Raw genomic sequence first — 23,396 nt, 5'->3', positions numbered from 1 at the left:
AAAAAACTGAAAAATCACCCTAAGTGATTTTATTATATGGTGTGATTTTCAGGTTGTTAAAAAAGATCTATTACTACTAGATAGATCGAGTAACTAGATCATAGTAGTTGAAAAAACATTTATCACACAAACGTCGACATGTTTCTGCTTTGTCGGCCCTCAGGGGTCTATAGAGCATTCGTCAGGACTAACAGTAAAAATAGACATACATTTTTCGAATTACTCACACCTTTTGTGTAGTATTGCGTTTATGACCTGTATACTTTGCAGGGTTATGACTCCTCCGTTTTCTGAAAAAAAGGGGGAGAGAACATCGAGGAAGACACACTCTTTTATACTCAATCCTAATTTAGGCTAGTACACAGTAGAATAACATTATTATTCGTTCTTTACTAGAATCGGGAATATTCATTTCCGAAGTCGGGAGGGTTTTAGAACATGATTTGAGCTTATCGCGCTGTGAACAGGGAAATGTACACACGTTGCAGGCACCTTCAACACGAGTGAATTGAAAGTAGTGCGCGCTGGCCTCTTGTCAAGCAGGATATGTTATAGGAAAGCAGGCTATAAGGGCGCGCGGGGAAGCAGCTACTACAAAGGAACCAATTCGGTAAAATGGGCGAGTTATGTTAAACGCAGCGCTTTAGCGTACCTTGTAAACAGAGAGTACTTGCTTGCGTCGGGGGGGCCCTCAGGACTCAGAGCTGTGTTTGAAAAGATATATCGAGTTTAATCAATATTCTGTTGGTCACCTTACCGAGATTCAGTAGGAAATGCTGCACGACTCCGCCATTACCCGCGTGTGCTAGTGTTCACGTCTTGTGCTGACTCTGCCCCCGGAAGTTAGTTAATCCGGCCGGGCAGGCGTTTTTTAAAAGGGCAGGCACTTACTGCTCACGTGTTAGCGAGCGTCTCTAGATGGATTGTTTTTTGTGTAAACAAAACTTTATTGCTCGCATCAAGGGGAAATGGGAATTCAGCGAGTGGGGTTATGAAACCGGCAATCTCTAATGTTATAGATTGTACAGATACTCTGGCGTTGATAGGTAGGTTGTCTTTCATAAACAAAACTTTGCAGCTTGCATCAAGGGTATATGGGATTTTTGCGAGTGTTGTTATTGAACTGGGCAGTCTCTTATAATGTAGATGGTACATCGTATAGAGATTCAGTACGATGGGATTGATGATCCATCATTTAGAAAATTGATGCCACGGAATAGAATCATTAAGGCCATTTTCATGAGTTCTGAGGCGTTCCACCCACCTCTGTTCTTTTTCGAATAAAGTCCTTTCACATCTCTGGGATTTATCGGTTAGCATTTCAATTACTGACCAGTGGATGTCATCGCAGGAATGGCCTACTTGCACAAAATGGGTACACAGTTTTGTGGTATTCTTTTTTTAATCTTATGTTACTGCGATGTTCGCCAATCCTTGTTTTTATTTTGCGGCATGTCATCCCGATGTAACGTTTTCCGCAGGGGCAAGTCACTGTGTAGATGACATGGGTCGAATTGCAATTCGTGTGTTGACGTTGTTGCCACAAAAAGGTGTCAGAAAGCTGTAATGTTTTTGTAGCAGTTGTAGTTTTGCATGCTACGCATGACCCACACGGGTAGTGTCCAGTTACTGGTGACATAGTTATGTCCCTGGGCAGGCTCACTTGTAGTTTTTTTGGTGGCGGTCGAGTATGTACCAAGACATCCTTGATGTTTTTAGATCTTCTATTGGCAAACCTTGGTCTGGGCCAATTGAATTGTCCTGTGTGAAGGATATGCCAGTTCCTATTAACTAGTTTCTTTACTGCGTAGGATGCCTGGCTGAATGTTGTCACGCAGGTGGTTAGGTCAGGTATTGCTTCTTTCTCAAATGTTTGTAGGAGGCATTCTCTCGGTTGGTTTGTAGCTCTTTTTTTGCAGATTTTTATTGTTTTCTCTGTGTAGTTTCTTTGTCTCAGTCTTTCACATAATTCATTGGCTTGTAGTTTATAATCTGAGTTGTTACTGCAGTTCCTCTTCAAACGAAGGAACTGGCTATAGGGAAGGTTGTCCCTCAATGGTTTGGGATGAAAGCTTTCATATGACAGGATGCTGTTCTTGGCCGTGGGTTTCCCGTATGTTTTTGTGTGTAACTCATTATCCTTTACGAATATGGTTATGTCGAGGAAATCAAGGTTGCAGCTGGTGGCTGTATGTGTAAATTTAAGCCATGGGTCAAGGCTATTAAGCCAATTCATGAAAGTCTGTAGGTCCAATTTGTTGTCCCAGATCATAATGATATCATCAATGTATCTCTTCCAGTATAAAATACTGGAAGAGAAGATGTTGTCTACATTGATTATGTTGAGTTCTTCAAAGTGACTGACATAGAGCCCTGCCACCGAGGGAGCGAAGGCGCTCCCCATGGATGTTCCATGGATTTGAAGGTACATATCGTCTCCAAAAGCGAAGAAGTTTTCCTTCAGTGCTAACTTACAGCACTCTAGAATGAAATGTCTTGATGTTTTGAATTCCCAGTTTTTAGAGAATAAGACGTCTTCTAAAACTTGCATGGTGTCGTTTTGAGGCAGACTTGTGAAGAGGGCTTCAACATCTAGGCCCACAAGAAGCATAGTTTGCGGGTTGAAAGGTTTTTTATCTATTTGTACCAAAAGGTCACGTGTGTCCTTTAGATATGCCGGTGTTTGTTGTACAAGAGGCTTCAAGAATTCATCGGCAAATTTGGATAGTGGTTCCAATATTGAGCCGATGCCCGAAACTATCGGACGTCCTGGCGGTGGACTTCTATTTTTATGAGTTTTTGGTAAAGAATAAAAATAGGGGGTAATAGGTTCCTTCGCCATCAAGAAGTCAGCCTCCTTCGGTGTGATCCAGCCTTTCGTCTCGGCTTCATTGACCATAATCGCAATGGTGTTCCTGAGTCTCTCAGTGGGGTCTGTGTCTATCTTTAGATAGAACCTTGTATCAGATAACAGAGCTAAGCACTGTGAGTCATATCCTTCTTTGCTTAAGATAACAGTTCCACCCCCCTTGTCTGCTGGCTTGATCACTATTTTCTCATTAGTTTTTAGTGCTTCCAGGGCCAAGCGTTCTTTTTTACTTAGGTTTTGGTAGGGTTTTTTATATTGCAATTTGTCTACTCCGTTTAGGAGTGCCTGCTCAAATGTCTGTAGTTCTGGATGTACGGTGGAGGCTGGTGGATTAAAAGTGGATTTATTCCTCAAATTGGTATCACCCTGTTCTGTCCTCCCCATGTTGGAATTATGATTGGAGAAGAAGGCCTTCAATTTTAAAGTCCTGCAAAATTCAGCTAATTCACTCTTCAGTTTAAAAGTGTCAAGCCTGGGGGTAGGGACAAAACCCAGACCCTTGTTAAGGATTTCGATCTGTTCTTGTGGTAAATCAATACCCGAGAGGTTAATTACTAGGGATTGGTTTTGCTGGTTGAGGGGTGCGATGCTGCCATGCTGCGTGTTTGTACATTCCTCTGTTGGTCTTGCCATCTGAGGGATTTTTTCTTGCCTCTTGGCTGGTTTTGGCCTCTCGATAAAAAATGAGGCTCTTTTTGGGTGGTGTGCAGATTATGCCCCATTTGCTGATCTCCCAAGTTTGGTATTTGTTGCATGCCTTGATTGTATGGATCCATCCATCCTCCATATGGTGTAACAAAAGGCTGGTAATAAGGCATGTTGTACCCGTGAAAAAATGGTCTCTGCCATCTATTTCCTCTCCTCGGGCGATTTTGTCTAAAATTACTCCTGCCTCTCTTGGGGAAGAAACCATCTGTACTATTGAAGGAATTATTGGAGGAATTGTTAGATTCGTTGTCAGATCCTGTATCCTGGGGAGTGTATTCCTCCACGGTATATGGATGCATCTTTTCTTGGTTGAATTTCTTTAAATCTTTGCCAAGTTTGTTGAGCTTACTTTGTGTTAGGAATTCTCGAGTTTCCTCTAATTCCTTATTGATTTCATCCAGCCTTTGTCTGTATACTGCAGGGTTGATACCCTTCTTGAGCTCTTTTTCACAATCTTCAATCTCTTTTAGGAGTTTATCTGATAGTCTTTTTGCAGTTTTTACAATTAGTACCAGGTAGTCGAGAGTACACTTCCACGATATTGAGGACCAATCTCGTCGGAAGGCTAGGTCGCTTAAGAAGATACGTGGGGCATTGGTGACCCAGAGGCCTCTTGGGGCTGCTTTTACTCTCAGATATTCGGTCATAATGATTCCGTGTATAGATGTTCTCATCTCTTCTCTCTTTTTCTTTTTTTTTTTTTTTTTTTTTTTTTTTTTTTGGTGTAAAAACTTTTATTGATGTTCATCATCCATTTCACAACAAGACAATTACACAGTAATCATGACAGGAGAAAAGAACAGGATGTCCCGTAGCAATACACAGCTATTTAGCCGACAACCCTCCGGTCCGGCAGCAAAGGATGAGGATGATACGGCAGACCAGTAGGAGAGAAACATCGGAGTCATGAAGTTTTACTTTTTTAAATAGCATTTTTGTTAACTGTTCCATGTATAAAACGTTGAGAAACAAACCAAACAAAGTGGCTCAGTAATAGTGCTTAGATGCGAAGCGATATAGAACAGAAGACGCTAGTAGAACACACCGACCCCCCACCCAGGCCTAACCCCTCCACCCCCCGCAGGACGTGAGCAGGAGTTCCCATTATGTGAGTACAGTACTAGTCTTGCCCCGTGGCAGCTCACAGGTTAGCCAATCATCTCCTCCTCACCTTCCGAGTCTTCGTCTTCAGCCTCCTGAAGCGGGTCGCACAGGTCCCCTCTATATCTATTCCAGGCCTCCCACACCCCGTTCCATTTCCTTGGGTTCGCTCTCACTTTGTAGACAGTTCGTTCAGTTAACATCAGTTTGTCCATATTTTGACACCATAGCGACAAGGTAGGTAACTCAGCCACCCCCCACCTCTGTGCGATATCACGCTTAGCCATCATTGTTCCAATTGTAACCCACTGCTGTAGTCTGAGGTTAAGATCAGTGCCCTCCCAAACATTCAGAAGACAGAGGCGCGGTTCGGGTGTGAGGGAGGTGTCAAGGGCCTGGGAAATCGTGCGCATGACCTGTTGCCAGTACCGGGCAATGAGAGGGCAGCCCCACAACGTGTGCAGTAGTGTGCCATCCTCCCCACATCCTCTAAGGCAACGAGGGGAGTCAGCCCTGTGCATTTTGTGTAGGGTGGTCCTCGTGTAGTACGTTCTGTGCAGTATTTTCAGTTGTATGAGTCTGAACCTTGCGGAAACCCCAGCCTCTCTCGGGGATGCCACAGCAGCGTTCCAGTCCGTCTCATCCATAGCGCCCAACTCATCCTCCCATTTTTCTCGCAGGGTCTGTAGGGGGTCAGAGAGATTGTTCAGCAATTTACGGTAGGTGAGTGAGGTGGCTTTCGTTTGCATGTAATCCGTGAGGAGCCGGTCTTCTAGGGGCGAGGATTCCGGGATTGTGGTTCCCGGCTCCAACACCGCCAGGAGAGCGTGCCTTATTTGGACGTACCTATATGTTTCCGTGGGGCCCAGCTCATATTGTTGTTGGAGTTGCTCGAATGGTATCACCCCAGTGGACGTCCAGAGGTCCCCCACTGTAGAAATGCCTATATTGTCCCATTGGGTGAACCCTTTACTGGTCCTCAGGCAGCCCAGTTTTTTAGTGTCCCAAAGCGGGGTAAGCTTCGTAATGACTCCCTTCCACTGTAGCTTGGTGAGTGCCCTGTACCATAGGGTGATTGTGTGTTTAGTGGGGCCAATCAGGTTCTTGAGTAGACCGTGGTTATAGAGGGGGGCCAGGAGACTCTGTGTCCCGAGTTGGGCCCTGTCCGCCATGTACGCCGGGTCAGTGTGTGGTGCATGGATCCATTGGTTAAGTACCTTAAGTTGGGATGCCCAATAATAAAGCTGTACGTTCGGTAGCGCAATGCCACCATCGTACCAGCCGCGGTTCAGTTTGAGGTGCGCTATCCTCGGGGGACGCTCACCCCAAAGTAGAGTGGTAACCATCGCGGTAATTTTCTGGAAGTAGGAGGGCGGAATCACGACAGGCGCATTCTCAAAGACATATAGGAAGCGCGGGAGCGCCATCATTTTGAACAGCGCAGCGCGGCCTAAGAGTGTGAGCGGCAGGGACGACCAGTGCAGCACGTCTGCCTTCAGACGGAGGAGGGGGGGCGCTAGATTTCGATTGGTGAAGACGGTCATATCGTTAGTGACATGGATACCTAAATATTTGAAGGAAACATCTGTCACCACCAACGGACAGTGTTCCGGGAGGACTGGGCGAGGGCCCTTCAGTACATAAAGGACCGATTTCGTCCAGTTAATTGTGTAACCAGAGGCCGCACCGTGTTTGTCACAAAGCGCCAGTAAAATCGGGACACTCAGTTCGGGTGCCGATACGTACACCAGCATATCATCCGCATACAATGATACTCTATCTTCCCAGGTCTCCGTCCACCTGATGCCCTTCAACAGTGGTGTCGTTCTGAGGACGATCGCGAGGGGTTCAAGGACCAACGCGAACAGTAATGGGGAGAGGGGGCAGCCCTGGCGGGTTCCACGCGCCAAAGAGATCGCACGAGAGATATGGCCATTGGCCGCTACGTGAGCCACTGGGCCTGTGTAGAGTAGTCGGATCCAGGATAGGAACTTCGGACCGAAGCCCATCCGGTGCAGGACTGCGAACAGGTACTGCCACTCCACCATGTCGAAGGCCATCCTGGTGTCCAGCGACAGGATGGCTGCTGGCTCTGTCAAGGAGTGCGCACGAGCCAACGCGCCGTGTACTCTACGGAGATTTAATGCTGTACTCCTGTGAGGCATAAAGCCGGATTGGTCCGGGTGGATCAGCAGGCCAAGGTGTGGGGTCAGTCGATTAGCGATCACCTTCGCCAGGATCTTCGCCTCTGCATTGAGTAGCGAGATCGGGCGGTAGGATGCACAACATTCTGGAGGTTTCTCAGGTTTTGGGATAGCTACTATCGTTGCCAGGCGCTGATCCAATGGCAGCGTTCCTGCCTCACGACAGTTCTCAAACATGGCCAGTAGCGGTGGGCCCAGTGTGTCGGACATCGATTGGAACCATTCGATTGGGATCCCGTTTGGGCCCAGCGCTCTGCCCGTGTGCAGTGCGCCTATCGCCATACGGAGTTCCTCCACTGTGAGATCCGCTTCCAGCTCGGTTTGCGCCTCCGGCGTTAGCCCCTCCACCTCAATCTCTTGGAGCGCCAGTTCTGCCTGTTCCGGCGTGACCACCACTTCTGGGGTGTAAACTGATTGAAAGTGGTCTGCCAGGATGTCAACTATCTTGGGAGGGTGCGTGTGAAGCGTCCCCGTGTGGTCTTGCAACTGCAGGATATGCCTGCCTCCATCCCGCTTTTTGTCCAACCAAGCCAGCAACTTGTTGGCTTTGTCGCCTACATCATAAACTCTGCATGCCGTTGATTCGATCCGCTCTAACACCCTACGGCGGAGAAAGTCGTCATGTTTTAGCTGGCAGAGAGTCAGCGCGTGCCTGGTGGCCTCTGACGGAGTGGCCATGTGAGTCGCATTTGCTTGTTCCAATTGCAGTTCCAGTTCGACCATTTCCAGTTTTTGTTTGCGTTTATGGTCGGCTATGGTCGAAATGGCCTGGCCCCTGTGCACCGTCTTGTATGCTTCCCAGAGAACCGTCGGCGAGGACACCGACCCGGAGTTCTCCTGGAAGTAAAGTTTAGTGGCAGTTTTAAGGGATTTTCGGATCGGGGGAGTTTTAAGATAGCTAGGGTAGATGGGAAAGAGACGCGTGCGGGCCGTGGCAGAGCAGGACAGTGTAGCGAGCAGGGGAGAGTGATCTGAAATACCCCGTGGTGCGATGTGTACATTGTCAAAAGTGAGTTTACCGCCCCCCAGTGTGAGGAAATAGTCTATGCGCGACAGGCAAGCATGAGTGGAGGAATAGTATGAATAGTGGCGATCAGTAGGGTGAAGCTGCCTCCAAATGTCTACCAGACCCTGTGCCTCTAAGAAGTCCCTGAATTTCGTTGGGCCAGTAGGGAGGGGGCGAGCCGGGAACCTGTCCATATCAGAATCAGCCAATGCATTGAAATCTCCGCCCACTAACAAATCCCCTTCCGGGAGTTCCAAAAGAAATTTACCCAGGGCCGGAAGTGCCGATGGATGTAGCGCCGGCGGGATGTACGCAGACACCACGTTGACGGGCATGCCCTCCCATTGTCCACACACCGCCGCGAAGCGGCCATGTTGATCTGTTTTTGTGGAGTGGTGAATGAAACGTGACGTCCTTTTTACCCATATCCCAGTTCCCCGGGATCCCGAAGTAAAGTCTGAGTGTATCAGCATGCGGTATCCTCTCCTATCCAGGGCTTTGGAGGCAACCCCCACTAAATGTGTCTCTTGGAGGAGGGCGATATCACAGTTCAGTCTCTTAATACATTGTAGGACCAGCCCTCTCTTCACTTTATCACCCAACCCCCGCACATTCCAGGACACTACCCGAAGCGGTGGTACCGCCCCCACCCCAGTGTCATGCGTTACTACAGCAGGTCGCGGGGGATCCGCCATATTGTGGTCAATCGGACAGTTGAGTGCCCCAGAGGGCGGGGCGGAGGCATAACAGATAGGGAAAACCCCAAGCCATCGTAACTAAGCGTGTGTGTGTACCGATACAGTGATCGAGGAGCAGAGGTAATATACCCGGTGTAAGGAATACGGTCAAGCGTGAACACTAGCAGTTCCAAGACAAGAAGTTGAGCCAAACATTTCAAATTAAACAACCAACACAACCCCCCCATTCCCAACAACCCCACCCTCCCTGCTTCCCTGCTACACGGACTCCAAACTGCCCGCCACCCCAATCTAGCAGAGTGCTTCATCCCACCCCAAAGAAAACACACAGTTACTTGCTCGTTGGGGGTGAGGAGCGCTCCGGAATCAGCGGCCCCTCATTCCCTCCACGGAGGCCCTCGGCCCAGTGTCCATGACGGTTCCAGCCACAGTACCAAACTTTTACAGTGCACACATGTGGTCAAGGGTCCACCTCCAGACTCAAAACAGTTTCATCTCGTATCGGAGAGCTTCTGCCACTGTTCGTACCCTCGGCCCCTGCAGCGGCGGAATCAGAGTGAGGCGAGCCGGTCTTAGTCCGTCCAGGGCGACGAGAGTGAGAAGCCGGACGCCAGCCGTCCAGCCAGTCTCGCGCAGTGCTGGGGTCATCAAAAAACCATGTCCTGTTTTCCGCCACCACCCGAAGCCTGGCTGGGAAGATCATAGAATATGGGAGTTCCCGTTTCCTAAGTTCTCTTTTAATGTCCAAGAATGTCTTTCGCCGCCTGGCCACTTCCGCCGTGTAATCCGGGAAGAAAGCTACCGTTGAGTTAAGAATTTTCACCGGCGGCGAGACACGTGCCGCCTGCAGGATGATGTCCCGGTCACGGAAGTTAAAAAGTCTCGCTAGGATCGGCCGCGGCGTGGCCCCTGGTTTCGGTTGACCACCCGGGACTCTATGGGCTCGCTCCACAGAAAAGAAGGCCGACAGGCCCTTGGGTTTAAGATGAGTCTTAATGAGTTCCTCCACATAGAGATCCGTAGCCCTCACACCTTCTGACTCCGGAACGCCAAGAATGCGCACATTGTTTCGCCTGGAGCGGCCCTCCTGGTCGTCGAGCTTGTCCTTAAGGTGCTTGTTTTCGGCCATGACCGCTTCCATGGCCGTCTGCAGTTCCGAGACATCCTCCACCAGCGACTTCGTGACGAGCTCCAGAGAGCCTACCTTTTCCGCCATTTTATGAAAGTCAGCGCGGATTAGGGTGATTTCTGTTGAGATGCAGCCCACCGTTGCCTGGACCTGAGTGAGAGCCTTCATGATATCGTCCAGTGTCGCTTTCTTCGGCCCCCCGGACTCGCCTGGTTTCACAGGGGGAGTTTTTCCCTCCGCCGGAGGGGAAGCGGTCCTGTCGTTGGTGAAGCGGTCAATACGAGTCTGGGTTGTGCCGCCTTTCACACCTTTCCCGGCCATCGTTCGGTCACGGAGGGAATACAGTTCGTCGGTCCGGTGGGGTGCCAGGTAGACGGGCTGTTGCCGCGCTGCTCCCGGTGCCGGATGGAAGGACCTCCGTCGTTAAAAGTTAGACTCTTGCACGGTCTGTCGGGCAAAGTATGGTCGGTGGCTTCGGTAGTTTGCGGCCACCCTTCCAATGAGACGTCGCTGGAGAGAGCGAGTCGGATGACGCAGGACAGGACCGTTACTGGGCGTGGGGCTCCTGCACCGACCACTTCCTGTCTGCGGTTGCCAGGCAGGCTGCACTTCCGGTCGGACTCAGCTAGCACTTGAGGGCCCGGAGGTGGGCCTAGGCTCCGGTCGATTCAACTTTCGACGATAACTCCGGCATTCAATGTTCGATTATCGTCTGGAGACCTGCCGCCAGTCCCGCCCGGTCCCGGGCGTTCGGTGCCGTCGTTGGAGGTAACAAACAGTCACGGATTATCGTGCGGATAGATGGAGAGGTCGCTTCCCCGCCGGAGCTAGTCCTCTATGCTGCCGCCATGTTCGGCTGCCAGCCACGCCCCCCTTCTCTCTTTTTCTCCGTCAATTTTTCCCAGTCATCTGCCTGTGCTAATGCTTCCGTAAGTTCAGTGTTCTGTAAGAGGGATTGTCCTGCCAAAATTTCATCTATGTCACTCGCATCATAGCTCAAACCAAGATTACCCTCCATTTAGAGTTTCGTGGTAATATCTATATATTCCAAAAAAGCGTATATAGGATATATAGTCCCGCTGCTGTCCGCAGCTTAAGTATCAATCAATCAATGAGGAGGGACTAGGGATTTAGAAGGTCTGTTTCATTCCCCAGGGAAAGTACAAGGTTTATCAAAAAGGAAACAGACACTTGTAACACTAAGCCATTGGTTATGTAAATTTAGGGTAACCTCAAAAACCCTATGCACATGTGGATATTGCGGTATATATGGTTCATCCGCCCCGCATATGGGTTGTTGGCAGTTATCATTGGTTACCCTAAGTTAGTGGTGTTGCCAGCCTCAACCTGAGGCACCTCTGGCATATAGTGCAGTGTCCAGAGAAGCAGGAAAAAAGGGTGTGTCAAAGAAAGTTAAACCAAGGAAAAAAAGGGGATTTAAAAAAACTGAAAAATCACCCTAAGTGATTTTATTATATGGTGTGATTTTCAGGTTGTTAAAAAAGATCTATTACTACTAGATAGATCGAGTAACTAGATCATAGTAGTTGAAAAAACATTTATCACACAAACGTCGACATGTTTCTGCTCTGTCGGCCCACAGGGGTCTATAGAGCATTCGTCAGGACTAACAGTAAAAATAGACATACATTTTTCGAATTACTCACACCTTTTGTGTAGTATTGCGTTTATGACCTGTATACTTTGCAGGGTTATGACTCCTCCGTTTTCTGAAAAAAAGGGGGAGAGAACATCGAGGAAGACACACTCTTTTATACTCAATCCTAATTTAGGCTAGTACACAGTAGAATAACATTATTATTCGTTCTTTACTAGAATCGGGAATATTCATTTCCGAAGTCGGGAGGGTTTTAGAACATGATTTGAGCTTATCGCGCTGTGAACAGGGAAATGTACACACGTTGCAGGCACCTTCAACACGAGTGAATTGAAAGTAGTGCGCGCTGGCCTCTTGTCAAGCAGGATATGTTATAGGAAAGCAGGCTATAAGGGCGCGCGGGGAAGCAGCTACTACAAAGGAACCAATTCGGTAAAATGGGCGAGTTATGTTAAACGCAGCGCTTTAGCGTACCTTGTAAACAGAGAGTACTTGCTTGCGTCGGGGGGCCCTCAGGACTCAGAGCTGTGTTTGAAAAGATATATCGAGTTTAATCAATATTCTGTTGGTCACCTTACCGAGATTCAGTAGGAAATGCTGCACGACTCCGCCATTACCCGCGTGTGCTAGTGTTCACGTCTTGTGCTGACTCTGCCCCCGGAAGTTAGTTAATCCGGCCGGGCAGGCGTTTTTTAAAAGGGCAGGCACTTACTGCTCACGTGTTAGCGAGCGTCTCTAGATGGATTGTTTTTTGTGTAAACAAAACTTTATTGCTCGCATCAAGGGGAAATGGGAATTCAGCGAGTGGGGTTATGAAACCGGCAATCTCTAATGTTATAGATTGTACAGATACTCTGGCGTTGATAGGTAGGTTGTCTTTCATAAACAAAACTTTGCAGCTTGCATCAAGGGTATATGGGATTTTTGCGAGTGTTGTTATTGAACTGGGCAGTCTCTTATAATGTAGATGGTACATCGTATAGAGATTCAGTACGATGGGATTGATGATCCATCATTTAGAAAATTGATGCCACGGAATAGAATCATTAAGGCCATTTTCATGAGTTCTGAGGCGTTCCACCCACCTCTGTTCTTTTTCGAATAAAGTCCTTTCACATCTCTGGGATTTATCGGTTAGCATTTCAATTACTGACCAGTGGATGTCATCGCAGGAATGGCCTACTTGCACAAAATGGGTACACAGTTTTGTGGTATTCTTTTTTAATCTTATGTTACTGCGATGTTCGCCAATCCTTGTTTTTATTTTGCGGCATGTCATCCCGATGTAACGTTTTCCGCAGGGGCAAGTCACTGTGTAGATGACATGGGTCGAATTGCAATTCGTGTGTTGACGTTGTTGCCACAAAAAGGTGTCAGAAAGCTGTAATGTTTTTGTAGCAGTTGTAGTTTTGCATGCTACGCATGACCCACACGGGTAGTGTCCAGTTACTGGTGACATAGTTATGTCCCTGGGCAGGCTCACTTGTAGTTTTTTTGGTGGCGGTCGAGTATGTACCAAGACATCCTTGATGTTTTTAGATCTTCTATCGGCAAACCTTGGTCTGGGCCAATTGAATTGTCCTGTGTGAAGGATATGCCAGTTCCTATTAACTAGTTTCTTTACTGCGTAGGATGCCTGGCTGAATGTTGTCACGCAGGTGGTTAGGTCAGGTATTGCTTCTTTCTCAAATGTTTGTAGGAGGCATTCTCTCGGTTGGTTTGTAGCTCTTTTTTTGCAGATTTTTATTGTTTTCTCTGTGTAGTTTCTTTGTCTCAGTCTTTCACATAATTCATTGGCTTGTAGTTTATAATCTGAGTTGTTACTGCAGTTCCTCTTCAAACGAAGGAACTGGCTATAGGGAAGGTTGTCCCTCAATGGTTTGGGATGAAAGCTTTCATATGACAGGATGCTGTTCTTGGCCGTGGGTTTCCTGTATGTTTTTGTGTGTAACTCATTATCCTTTACGAATATGGTTATGTCGAGGAAATCAAGGTTGCAGCTGGTGGCTGTATGTGTAAATTTAAGCCATGGGTCAAGGCTATTAAGCCAATTCATGAAAGTCTGTAGGTCCAATTTGTTGTCCCAGATCATAATGATATCATCAATGTATCTCTTCCAGTATAAAATACTGGAAGAGAAGATGTTGTCTACATTGATTATGTTGAGTTCTTCAAAGTGACTGACATAGAGCCCTGCCACCGAGGGAGCGAAGGCGCTCCCCATGGATGTTCCATGGATTTGAAGGTACATATCGTCTCCAAAAGCGAAGAAGTTTTCCTTCAGTGCTAACTTACAGCACTCTAGAATGAAATGTCTTGGTGTTTTGAATTCCCAGTTTTTAGAGAATAAGACGTCTTCTAAAACTTGCATGGTGTCGTTTTGAGGCAGACTTGTGAAGAGGGCTTCAACATCTAGGCCCACAAGAAGCATAGTTTGCGGGTTGAAAGGTTTTTTATCTATTTGTACCAAAAGGTCACGTGTGTCCTTTAGATATGCCGGTGTTTGTTGTACAAGAGGCTTCAAGAATTCATCGGCAAATTTGGATAGTGGTTCCAATATTGAGCCGATGCCCGAAACTATCGGGCGTCCTGGCGGTGGACTTCTATTTTTATGAGTTTTTGGTAAAGAATAAAAATAGGGGGTAATAGGTTCCTTCGCCATCAAGAAGTCCGCCTCCTTCGGTGTGATCCAGCCTTTCGTCTCGGCTTCATTGACCATAATCGCAATGGTGTTCCTGAGTCTCTCAGTGGGGTCTGTGTCTATCCCTCAGATGGCAAGACCAACAGAGGAATGTACAAACACGCAGCATGGCAGCATCGCACCCCTCAACCAGCAAAACCAATCCCTAGTAATTAACCTCTCGGGTATTGATTTACCACAAGAACAGATCGAAATCCTTAACAAGGGTCTGGGTTTTGTCCCTACCCCCAGGCTTGACACTTTTAAACTGAAGAGTGAATTAGCTGAATTTTGCAGGACTTTAAAATTGAAGGCCTTCTTCTCCAATCATAATTCCAACATGGGGAGGACAGAACAGGGTGATACCAATTTGAGGAATAAATCCACTTTTAATCCACCAGCCTCCACCGTACATCCAGAACTACAGACATTTGAGCAGGCACTCCTAAACGGAGTAGACAAATTGCAATATAAAAAACCCTACCAAAACCTAAGTAAAAAAGAACGCTTGGCCCTGGAAGCACTAAAAACTAATGAGAAAATAGTGATCAAGCCAGCAGACAAGGGGGGTGGAACTGTTATCTTAAGCAAAGAAGGATATGACTCACAGTGCATAGCTCTGTTATCTGATACAAGGTTCTATCTAAAGATAGACACAGACCCCACTGAGAGACTCAGGAACACCATTGCGATTATGGTCAATGAAGCCGAGACGAAAGGCTGGATCACACCGAAGGAGGCTGACTTCTTGATGGCGAAGGAACCTATTACCCCCTATTTTTATTCTTTACCAAAAACTCATAAAAATAGAAGTCCACCGCCAGGACGCCCGATAGTTTCGGGCATCGGCTCAATATTGGAACCACTATCCAAATTTGCCGATGAATTCTTGAAGCCTCTTGTACAACAAACACCGGCATATCTAAAGGACACACGTGACCTTTTGGTACAAATAGATAAAAAACCTTTCAACCCGCAAACTATGCTTCTTGTGGGCCTAGATGTTGAAGCCCTCTTCACAAGTCTGCCTCAAAACGACACCATGCAAGTTTTAGAAGACGTCTTATTCTCTAAAAACTGGGAATTCAAAACACCAAGACATTTCATTCTAGAGTGCTGTAAGTTAGCACTGAAGGAAAACTTCTTCGCTTTTGGAGACGATATGTACCTTCAAATCCATGGAACATCCATGGGGAGCGCCTTCGCTCCCTCGGTGGCAGGGCTCTATGTCAGTCACTTTGAAGAACTCAACATAATCAATGTAGACAACATCTTCTCTTCCAGTATTTTATACTGGAAGAGATACATTGATGATATCATTATGATCTGGGACAACAAATTGGACCTACAGACTTTCATGAATTGGCTTAATAGCCTTGACCCATGGCTTAAATTTACACATACAGCCACCAGCTGCAACCTTGATTTCCTCGACATAACCATATTCGTAAAGGATAATGAGTTACACACAAAAACATACAGGAAACCCACGGCCAAGAACAGCATCCTGTCATATGAAAGCTTTCATCCCAAACCATTGAGGGACAACCTTCCCTATAGCCAGTTCCTTCGTTTGAAGAGGAACTGCAGTAACAACTCAGATTATAAACTACAAGCCAATGAATTATGTGAAAGACTGAGACAAAGAAACTACACAGAGAAAACAATAAAAATCTGCAAAAAAAGAGCTACAAACCAACCGAGAGAATGCCTCCTACAAACATTTGAGAAAGAAGCAATACCTGACCTAACCACCTGCGTGACAACATTCAGCCAGGCATCCTACGCAGTAAAGAAACTAGTTAATAGGAACTGGCATATCCTTCACACAGGACAATTCAATTGGCCCAGACCAAGGTTTGCCAATAGAAGATCTAAAAACATCAAGGATGTCTTGGTACATACTCGACCGCCACCAAAAAAACTACAAGTGAGCCTGCCCAGGGACATAACTATGTCACCAGTAACTGGACACTACCCGTGTGGGTCATGCGTAGCATGCAAAACTACAACTGCTACAAAAACATTACAGCTTTCTGACACCTTTTTGTGGCAACAACGTCAACACACGAATTGCAATTCGACCCATGTCATCTACACAGTGACTTGCCCCTGCGGAAAACGTTACATCGGGATGACATGCCGCAAAATAAAAACAAGGATTGGCGAACATCGCAGTAACATAAGATTAAAAAAGAATACCACAAAACTGTGTACCCATTTTGTGCAAGTAGGCCATTCCTGCGATGACATCCACTGGTCAGTAATTGAAATGCTAACCGATAAATCCCAGAGATGTGAAAGGACTTTATTCGAAAAAGAACAGAGGTGGGTGGAACGCCTCAGAACTCATGAAAATGGCCTTAATGATTCTATTCCGTGGCATCAATTTTCTAAATGATGGATCATCAATCCCATCGTACTGAATCTCTATACGATGTACCATCTACATTATAAGAGACTGCCCAGTTCAATAACAACACTCGCAAAAATCCCATATACCCTTGATGCAAGCTGCAAAGTTTTGTTTATGAAAGACAACCTACCTATCAACGCCAGAGTATCTGTACAATCTATAACATTAGAGATTGCCGGTTTCATAACCCCACTCGCTGAATTCCCATTTCCCCTTGATGCGAGCAATAAAGTTTTGTTTACACAAAAAACAATCCATCTAGAGACGCTCGCTAACACGTGAGCAGTAAGTGCCTGCCCTTTTAAAAAACGCCTGCCCGGCCGGATTAACTAACTTCCGGGGGCAGAGTCAGCACAAGACGTGAACACTAGCACACGCGGGTAATGGCGGAGTCGTGCAGCATTTCCTACTGAATCTCGGTAAGGTGACCAACAGAATATTGATTAAACTCGATATATCTTTTCAAACACAGCTCTGAGTCCTGAGGGCCCCCCGACGCAAGCAAGTACTCTCTGTTTACAAGGTACGCTAAAGCGCTGCGTTTAACATAACTCGCCCATTTTACCGAATTGGTTCCTTTGTAGTAGCTGCTTCCCCGCGCGCCCTTATAGCCTGCTTTCCTATAACATATCCTGCTTGAGAAGAGGCCAGCGCGCACTACTTTCAATTCACTCGTGTTGAAGGTGCCTGCAACGTGTGTACATTTCCCTGTTCACAGCGCGATAAGCTCAAATCATGTTCTAAAACCCTCCCGACTTCGGAAATGAATATTCCCGATTCTAGTAAAGAACGAATAATAATGTTATTCTACTGTGTACTAGCCTAAATTAGGATTGAGTATAAAAGAGTGTGTCTTCCTCGATGTTCTCTCCCCCTTTTTTTCAGAAAACGGAGGAGTCATAACCCTGCAAAGTATACAGGTCATAAACGCAATACTACACAAAAGGTGTGAGTAATTCGAAAAATGTATGTCTATTTTTACTGTTAGTCCTGACGAATGCTCTATAGACCCCTGTGGGCCGACAGAGCAGAAACATGTCGACGTTTGTGTGATAAATGTTTTTTCAACTACTATGATCTAGTTACTCGATCTATCTAGTAGTAATAGATCTTTTTTAACAACCTGAAAATCACACCATATAATAAAATCACTTAGGGTGATTTTTCAGTTTTTTTAAATCCCCTTTTTTTCCTTGGTTTAACTTTCTTTGACACACCCTTTTTTCCTGCTTCTCTGGACACTGCACTATATGCCAGAGGTTCCTCAGGTTGAGGCTGGCAACACCACTAACTTAGGGTAACCAATGATAACTGCCAACAACCCATATGCGGGGCGGATGAACCATATATACCGCAATATCCACATGTGCATAGGGTTTTTGAGGTTACCCTAAATTTACATAACCAATGGCTTAGTGTTACAAGTGTCTGTTTCCTTTTTGATAAACCTTGTACCTCAACTTACCTCCAGACTGTATGGACATCATCCGGGAGGCAAGGAAGCCCACCACCAGAGCATGCTATGCGGCGAAGTGGAAGCGGTTTGTCATTTATTGTGCAGACCACAACATTAACCCGCTGGATGCATCTATTCAAAACATCATTTGTTATCTCTTACATCTGTACAAATGTAATCTGGCCTATGCTTCCATTCGTATACATTTGTCCGCAATAGCTGCTTATCTCCAAAACAGACAGCACCTCTCACTTTTCAGGGTGCCTGCCATTAAAGCCTTTCTGGAGGGACTCAAACGAGTCATTCCTCCGCGGACGCCACCAGCTCCCGAGTGGAACCTCAATGTGGTCCTCACCAGGCTGATGGGTCCCCCTTTTGAACCACTGCATTCCTGCGAGATTCAGTTCTTGACATGGAAAGTGGCTTTCCTTATAGCGATTACGTCGCTACGACGAGTTAGTGAACTCCAGGCACTAACTATCCAAGAGCCATTTATTCAGATTCATTCCAACAGGGTAGTGCTTCGCACTAACCCTAAATTCCTTCCTAAGGTAGTTTCTCAGTTCCATATCAACCAGACTATAGAACTACCTGTGTTCTTCCAAAATCCAGAGTCACTTGCGGAGAGAATACTCCACATACTTGACGTCAAAAGGGCCCTAATGTACTACATTGATAGGACCAAAGATTTTCGGAAGACTAAACAACTATTTGTTGCCTTTGCGCCACAACACAAAGGTAACCCCATTTCCAAGGCTGGTATAGCCAGGTGGATCTTTAAATGTATTCAGATCTGCTATCAGAAAGCCAAGTGCACTCTCACCATTCCACCGCGGGCCCACTCCACCCGAAAGTTGGGGGCCTCCATGGCTTTCCTTGGAAATATTCCTTTGCAAGACATATGTAGAGCAGCCACATGGTCTAGCACACACACATTTACAAAACATTACTGTGTTGATGTGCACTCCAAATAGCAGGCAGCTGTAGGGCAGGCTGTTCTAAAAACACTTTTCCAAACTGCTGCAGCTGGCACGGGCGGCCGCCGTTAATGGAGGGACTGCTATGTATTCTATGCACAGATATGAATTCAGCAGCCCACATGCCTCGAACCGAATATGCTACTTACTAGTATGCGTCTGTTCTTGGCATGTAGGGCTGCTGACATTCATATCGCCCGCCCTCCTCCCTGGCGCCTGTAGCGGCTGCAGCATTCACACGAACTTCTGGCATGGTCATCATTCACGTAGTTTCACTCCATCTTGGCCACAATGGCTAAAAACAATCTGAGGATGGAGTCGATGCCCATGCGCACTGTAGTCCAGGGGAGGAGCCACCTATCTCTTGATACTTCGAAGACTCTTCCAGGACAACAATGTGCGATCATCCGGACCCAACACTAGGCGGCGATCTATGCACAGATATGAATATCAGCAGCCCTACATGCCAAGAACAGATGCATACTGGTAAGTAGCATATTCGTTCCGGTCCATTGAATCCCTGGCTTGGCATTTCTGTCTGGACGGTTCCCATGAGGAATAGGTTCAAGTCTGATTTGCATATGGCTGGGTCTGAACTGGGGTGGAAAAGTGAGCTAAAGAATGATGATGGATTTAACCCAGATCTGTGACTGGCGGTGAATGTCAAACGTTTCAGCATTCCGTCCATCATCTCCTTGTGTTTGATATGATTTTAGATCACTTGAAAATGTTAAGATCGTATCTGTGCAAATGATGTGTTCTTGCTGGAAAGACATTCTCTTGTTCACTAAAGCTGGTCTTTTCTCACTCCCATAGCCTTTCTCGAAAAGAGTACAAGTACTTTACATTTCTTCTGGGGGTCAAATCCCATCATTTTCATAGTTTACTCTTCAGCCCTCTTTCTGACACAGTTCTTGACTCTGGCAGAAGTGTACATGTTAAATGAATAAATGTCTATACTGGCTGTTTTGCCAACTGCTCAAACAGATTGATTACCACCTAGTAGAAGAAAGCCCCCACCCCCAATCTGGGATTGTCATTACAAACATAAAAACAGTCAAAAGTTTTTGGGGGATATGTATGGACTTTCTAACAGTAGGAGAAAATCTCCTAGACCTGAAGTGAATAGAATTTGTATTGCAGCAGGCAGTCTCGCTTTTGGATACCGTATTTTCCGGCGTATAGGATGACCCGGCGTATAAGACGACCCCCTACTTTTCATGATGAAATGTAGGTTTCGTCCTATACTCGCCGTATAAGACGACCCCCACTTCCAACACTTCCAAACATTATGTTCCGGTACTGTATTGCCGGCTGGAACCTTCTGCAGTCCCCTTTCCATGTCCATGAACTGAGTAGATGACGTGCGCTAGTGACGCTCCTCTACTTCCGATGAACGTGAGGATTATGGCGCCAGATCAGCGCATATACCGCTGTGTCTCTAGGCTCAAGACGCAGGAAGAAAATACCGAAATGCCCCGTGAGACCCTCTCCCAGCACTACGGGACTGTAAGTAACTGTGCACTATTTTCAAATCATGTGCAATTTTTGATTAATGTACCGGTAAACGTGTACCGGTACTTGTCTTCATGTATCATTACCGGTCCTATTGTGAAGCGGGCAGACACCTTCGTATAAAGTCCTGCTACGGCACAGGGAGTGTGAACGCGCGAGTAAGAGCCCAGGTCATATTGGAGGGTTCGTGGGGGCAAATTCAAAGTCGGTAGAGCGTTGCTTCCACTCATGAAAATTTGGTGTCCGGCGTATAAGACGACCCCCGACTATTGAAAACATTTTAAGGGGTTAAAAAGTCGTCTTATACGCCGGAAAATACGGTAGATGTTTCAAATTGCTCAACCGGTCTGCAGGATTGACTGTGAGCCCCACCCAACACTGTTAGTGGTGAGCATAAACCAATTGGGAAGCACTGCACGCAAGAAGAAAGACATTTCTATATTGAGCCAAATGCACGAAGTTTTAACATTTGGTCTTGCCTTCTGGTGAATCAGAGAATGGCGGTACTGGGATTTCTGACAACACAACCACAGTGTAATGCATAAGTAGTACAGTCAAACTAGAACTACAGAATTTAGATTGCATCCAGGTAAATGCCTGGTCAGAAAGAAAACTTGTGGATAGAAACTACGGACTTGTGACAAAGGCCATTTGAAGGAAATTCTGAGGGACACAGGAAATATACACTTTCTCTGCCTCTTGCTTTCGGTCTTTCACTCTAGCTTTTAGTCTCTCACCCTCCCTCGAGCTCCTTGTAGGCCTTCCTACAAGGAAGGATATGATGCTCCTTCTTTCCCACACCCTTTACCTGCTGATTTATTTCTTAGACCCGCACTTTCCAAAAACAAGGGCTACAAATAAACACCTGTTCATTCTTAGCCTTTTGAGTTACTCAGTTTTGTTTTTTGCGGGATCACCAGTGTTGGTGCATCGCCTTGATCCATGCCACATTTTCCAACATTCCTTTGACTCCTTACTATGGTAAGTAGACAGCCCTACCATAGAGCAAGCTAGTAAAAGGATTGTCCTACTTTCGCTAACAGTTCTCTGCCTATGTGTATCCCTGCAGTGTCTGTTTGAAATAGATCATATAGATTAGGCATCCAGGATGTTCTGAATACTTGCATATCTGAAAACATGACAACCAAGTCTTGCTTTATTCACTGAAACTATTGCTTTTTAGGCACTGGAGTCCAAGCTGGCATCCTGTCGAAACTTTGTGTACGACCAGTCGCCGAGCAGAGCAAGCCTTTCCATGTCGAATCGAGTAAACCACTCCAGAGACAGCAATGAGAACAGAGTGAATGCCAACGTGCCTTTATGTGATAAGGGGTTAGTGCTTGCCGCAGCTACTGTCCTTGGAGGGTGGTTGTGTAATGCTGTCTCTAAGAAAGCACTTTTATTTTACATAATAAATTAGCACTAATTGACCGTTCAATGAATGCACTTTTGTAAATGTTAATAGCGTATAACAAAAACATGTTTTGTGTTTAAGATGTATATATGCATCCTGCCACCAATCTAATCATACTAGCACATTTTCGCCATCAAAACATAAAGTCCATTCACTAGTAACATAGTGGGGATTATGTATTCATGTTTATAAAGGCCAGTTCGGATAAAACGCAGTTTGAAATATCAGGATGCTGCTGTGATCATGCTTTGCAATCCTTGCTAATTCTAGACCTTATGACATCTAACTCGGAGCACAAATACTTATGCAGGAAGTAGATCAGATGGCTGAAAACAGATGTTTTTATGAAGACTTAAAATTAAATTAATTGGCATCCCTCGTGTAGGCTTCTACTTAAGTATATATAAATCCCCAATTAGATCAGGATCACAGTAGTGGTCTTTTAGAGGTTTTTTTAAATGTTTTTTTTATTGGTGACAGTGTATTATAGTACAGTCATTATTCATTTAGATGCATACAGAGGTTGACACATATTCAGTGAACATTACTTCATCACATATTGTCTAGCTTCACTTATTTTGTGTCGCCTACCTATCCTGCTACTCACTACCCAAGGGGGAGGAGGCCCTGCAGCGAGGGGGGTGTACAAATGTTCCCTCTGTATAAGTTCCACTTGTTCCCTACTTGTGCCCATTTCTTGGAGCAGCCCCGAGATATGTACACTCTCTATTCTGTTATCATGCACCAGTCCATATCCATCTTCCAGGCATTTACTGTTGATGCCTCTATTGCTCCCCATGCCTTTGCTATGTTTCGCTTGGCGACTACCATTGCCAGCGTCACCCAGATTTTATCTTTCCTACTTAGGTCTGTAGGCTCTCGGATGTTTGGGAGGCACCTTTTGATCTCTGGTACCATCTCTGTTCCAAGTACTTCCATGCAGCGGAGCACCCCTGCCCAGTATCTTTTAACGTATATACAATCCCTAAGTATGTGGATTACACTGCCTCCTACACGCAGAATCTTCCCTGTATCCCATTTTGTCCAGAGCAGGGACAGAGATATGTTCTTTGTAGTATTTTAAGTTGTATGAGTCTTATCCTTGAATAGATTGCTACCTCTTTCGGGGAAGCCAGTGCCTCCTGCGGTCTTCTCCTTTAAATCCGCAATATCATTCTCCCAATTCATACGGTGTTGCAAGAGTGGGTCAGGCATATTGTTAATTAGTTTTTGATAGTTCAAGGAAATGGCTGTTCGAGGCAGATGAGATGCAGATCACACACTATGCATAGATTGCCATCTGGTATAGGGCCCGGATGTATGTAGTTTATTGTTGTCTTGGAAAAGTCTTTGGAAGTCACGAGATAGGTGACTCCTCCTTTAGGCACTAGTGCGCATGGGCACCGACTCCATCTTCAGATTGTTTTTTTCCGCCATCGGGCTCGGATGTGTTCCACGTGTTCCAGTTAGGTATCGTTACAGAGTTAACTTTTGACGTGCAATACTTACCCAATTCTTCGGTATTGTCTCGACCGTGTTTCTCTTTCGACATGCATCTCCACTAACTTCTACTTCGGTTCTAGTCGTCAAAGCAGACTGTGGAAA

General features: G+C 46.1%; 1 protein-coding gene across 1 annotated transcript in view; it reads left to right on the top strand.

The window, feature by feature from the left end:
- Positions 1-23,396, top strand: part of NDE1 (nudE neurodevelopment protein 1) — a 189,754-nt gene that overhangs the window by 121,467 nt on the left and 44,891 nt on the right. The window contains exon 8 of the mRNA XM_086941441.1: positions 21,561-21,709. Coding sequence (XP_086797567.1) covers positions 21,561-21,709 — 149 coding nt within the window. The remainder of the gene's footprint in view (positions 1-21,560; positions 21,710-23,396) is intronic.

Source organism: Lissotriton vulgaris, chromosome 10, assembly GCF_964263255.1.
Source record: "Lissotriton vulgaris chromosome 10, aLisVul1.2, whole genome shotgun sequence".
Classification (NCBI taxonomy): Eukaryota; Metazoa; Chordata; class Amphibia; order Caudata; family Salamandridae; genus Lissotriton; species Lissotriton vulgaris.
The sequence above is the reverse complement of the archived record's forward strand: the minus strand, read 5'-3'. Positions and strand labels throughout refer to the sequence as shown.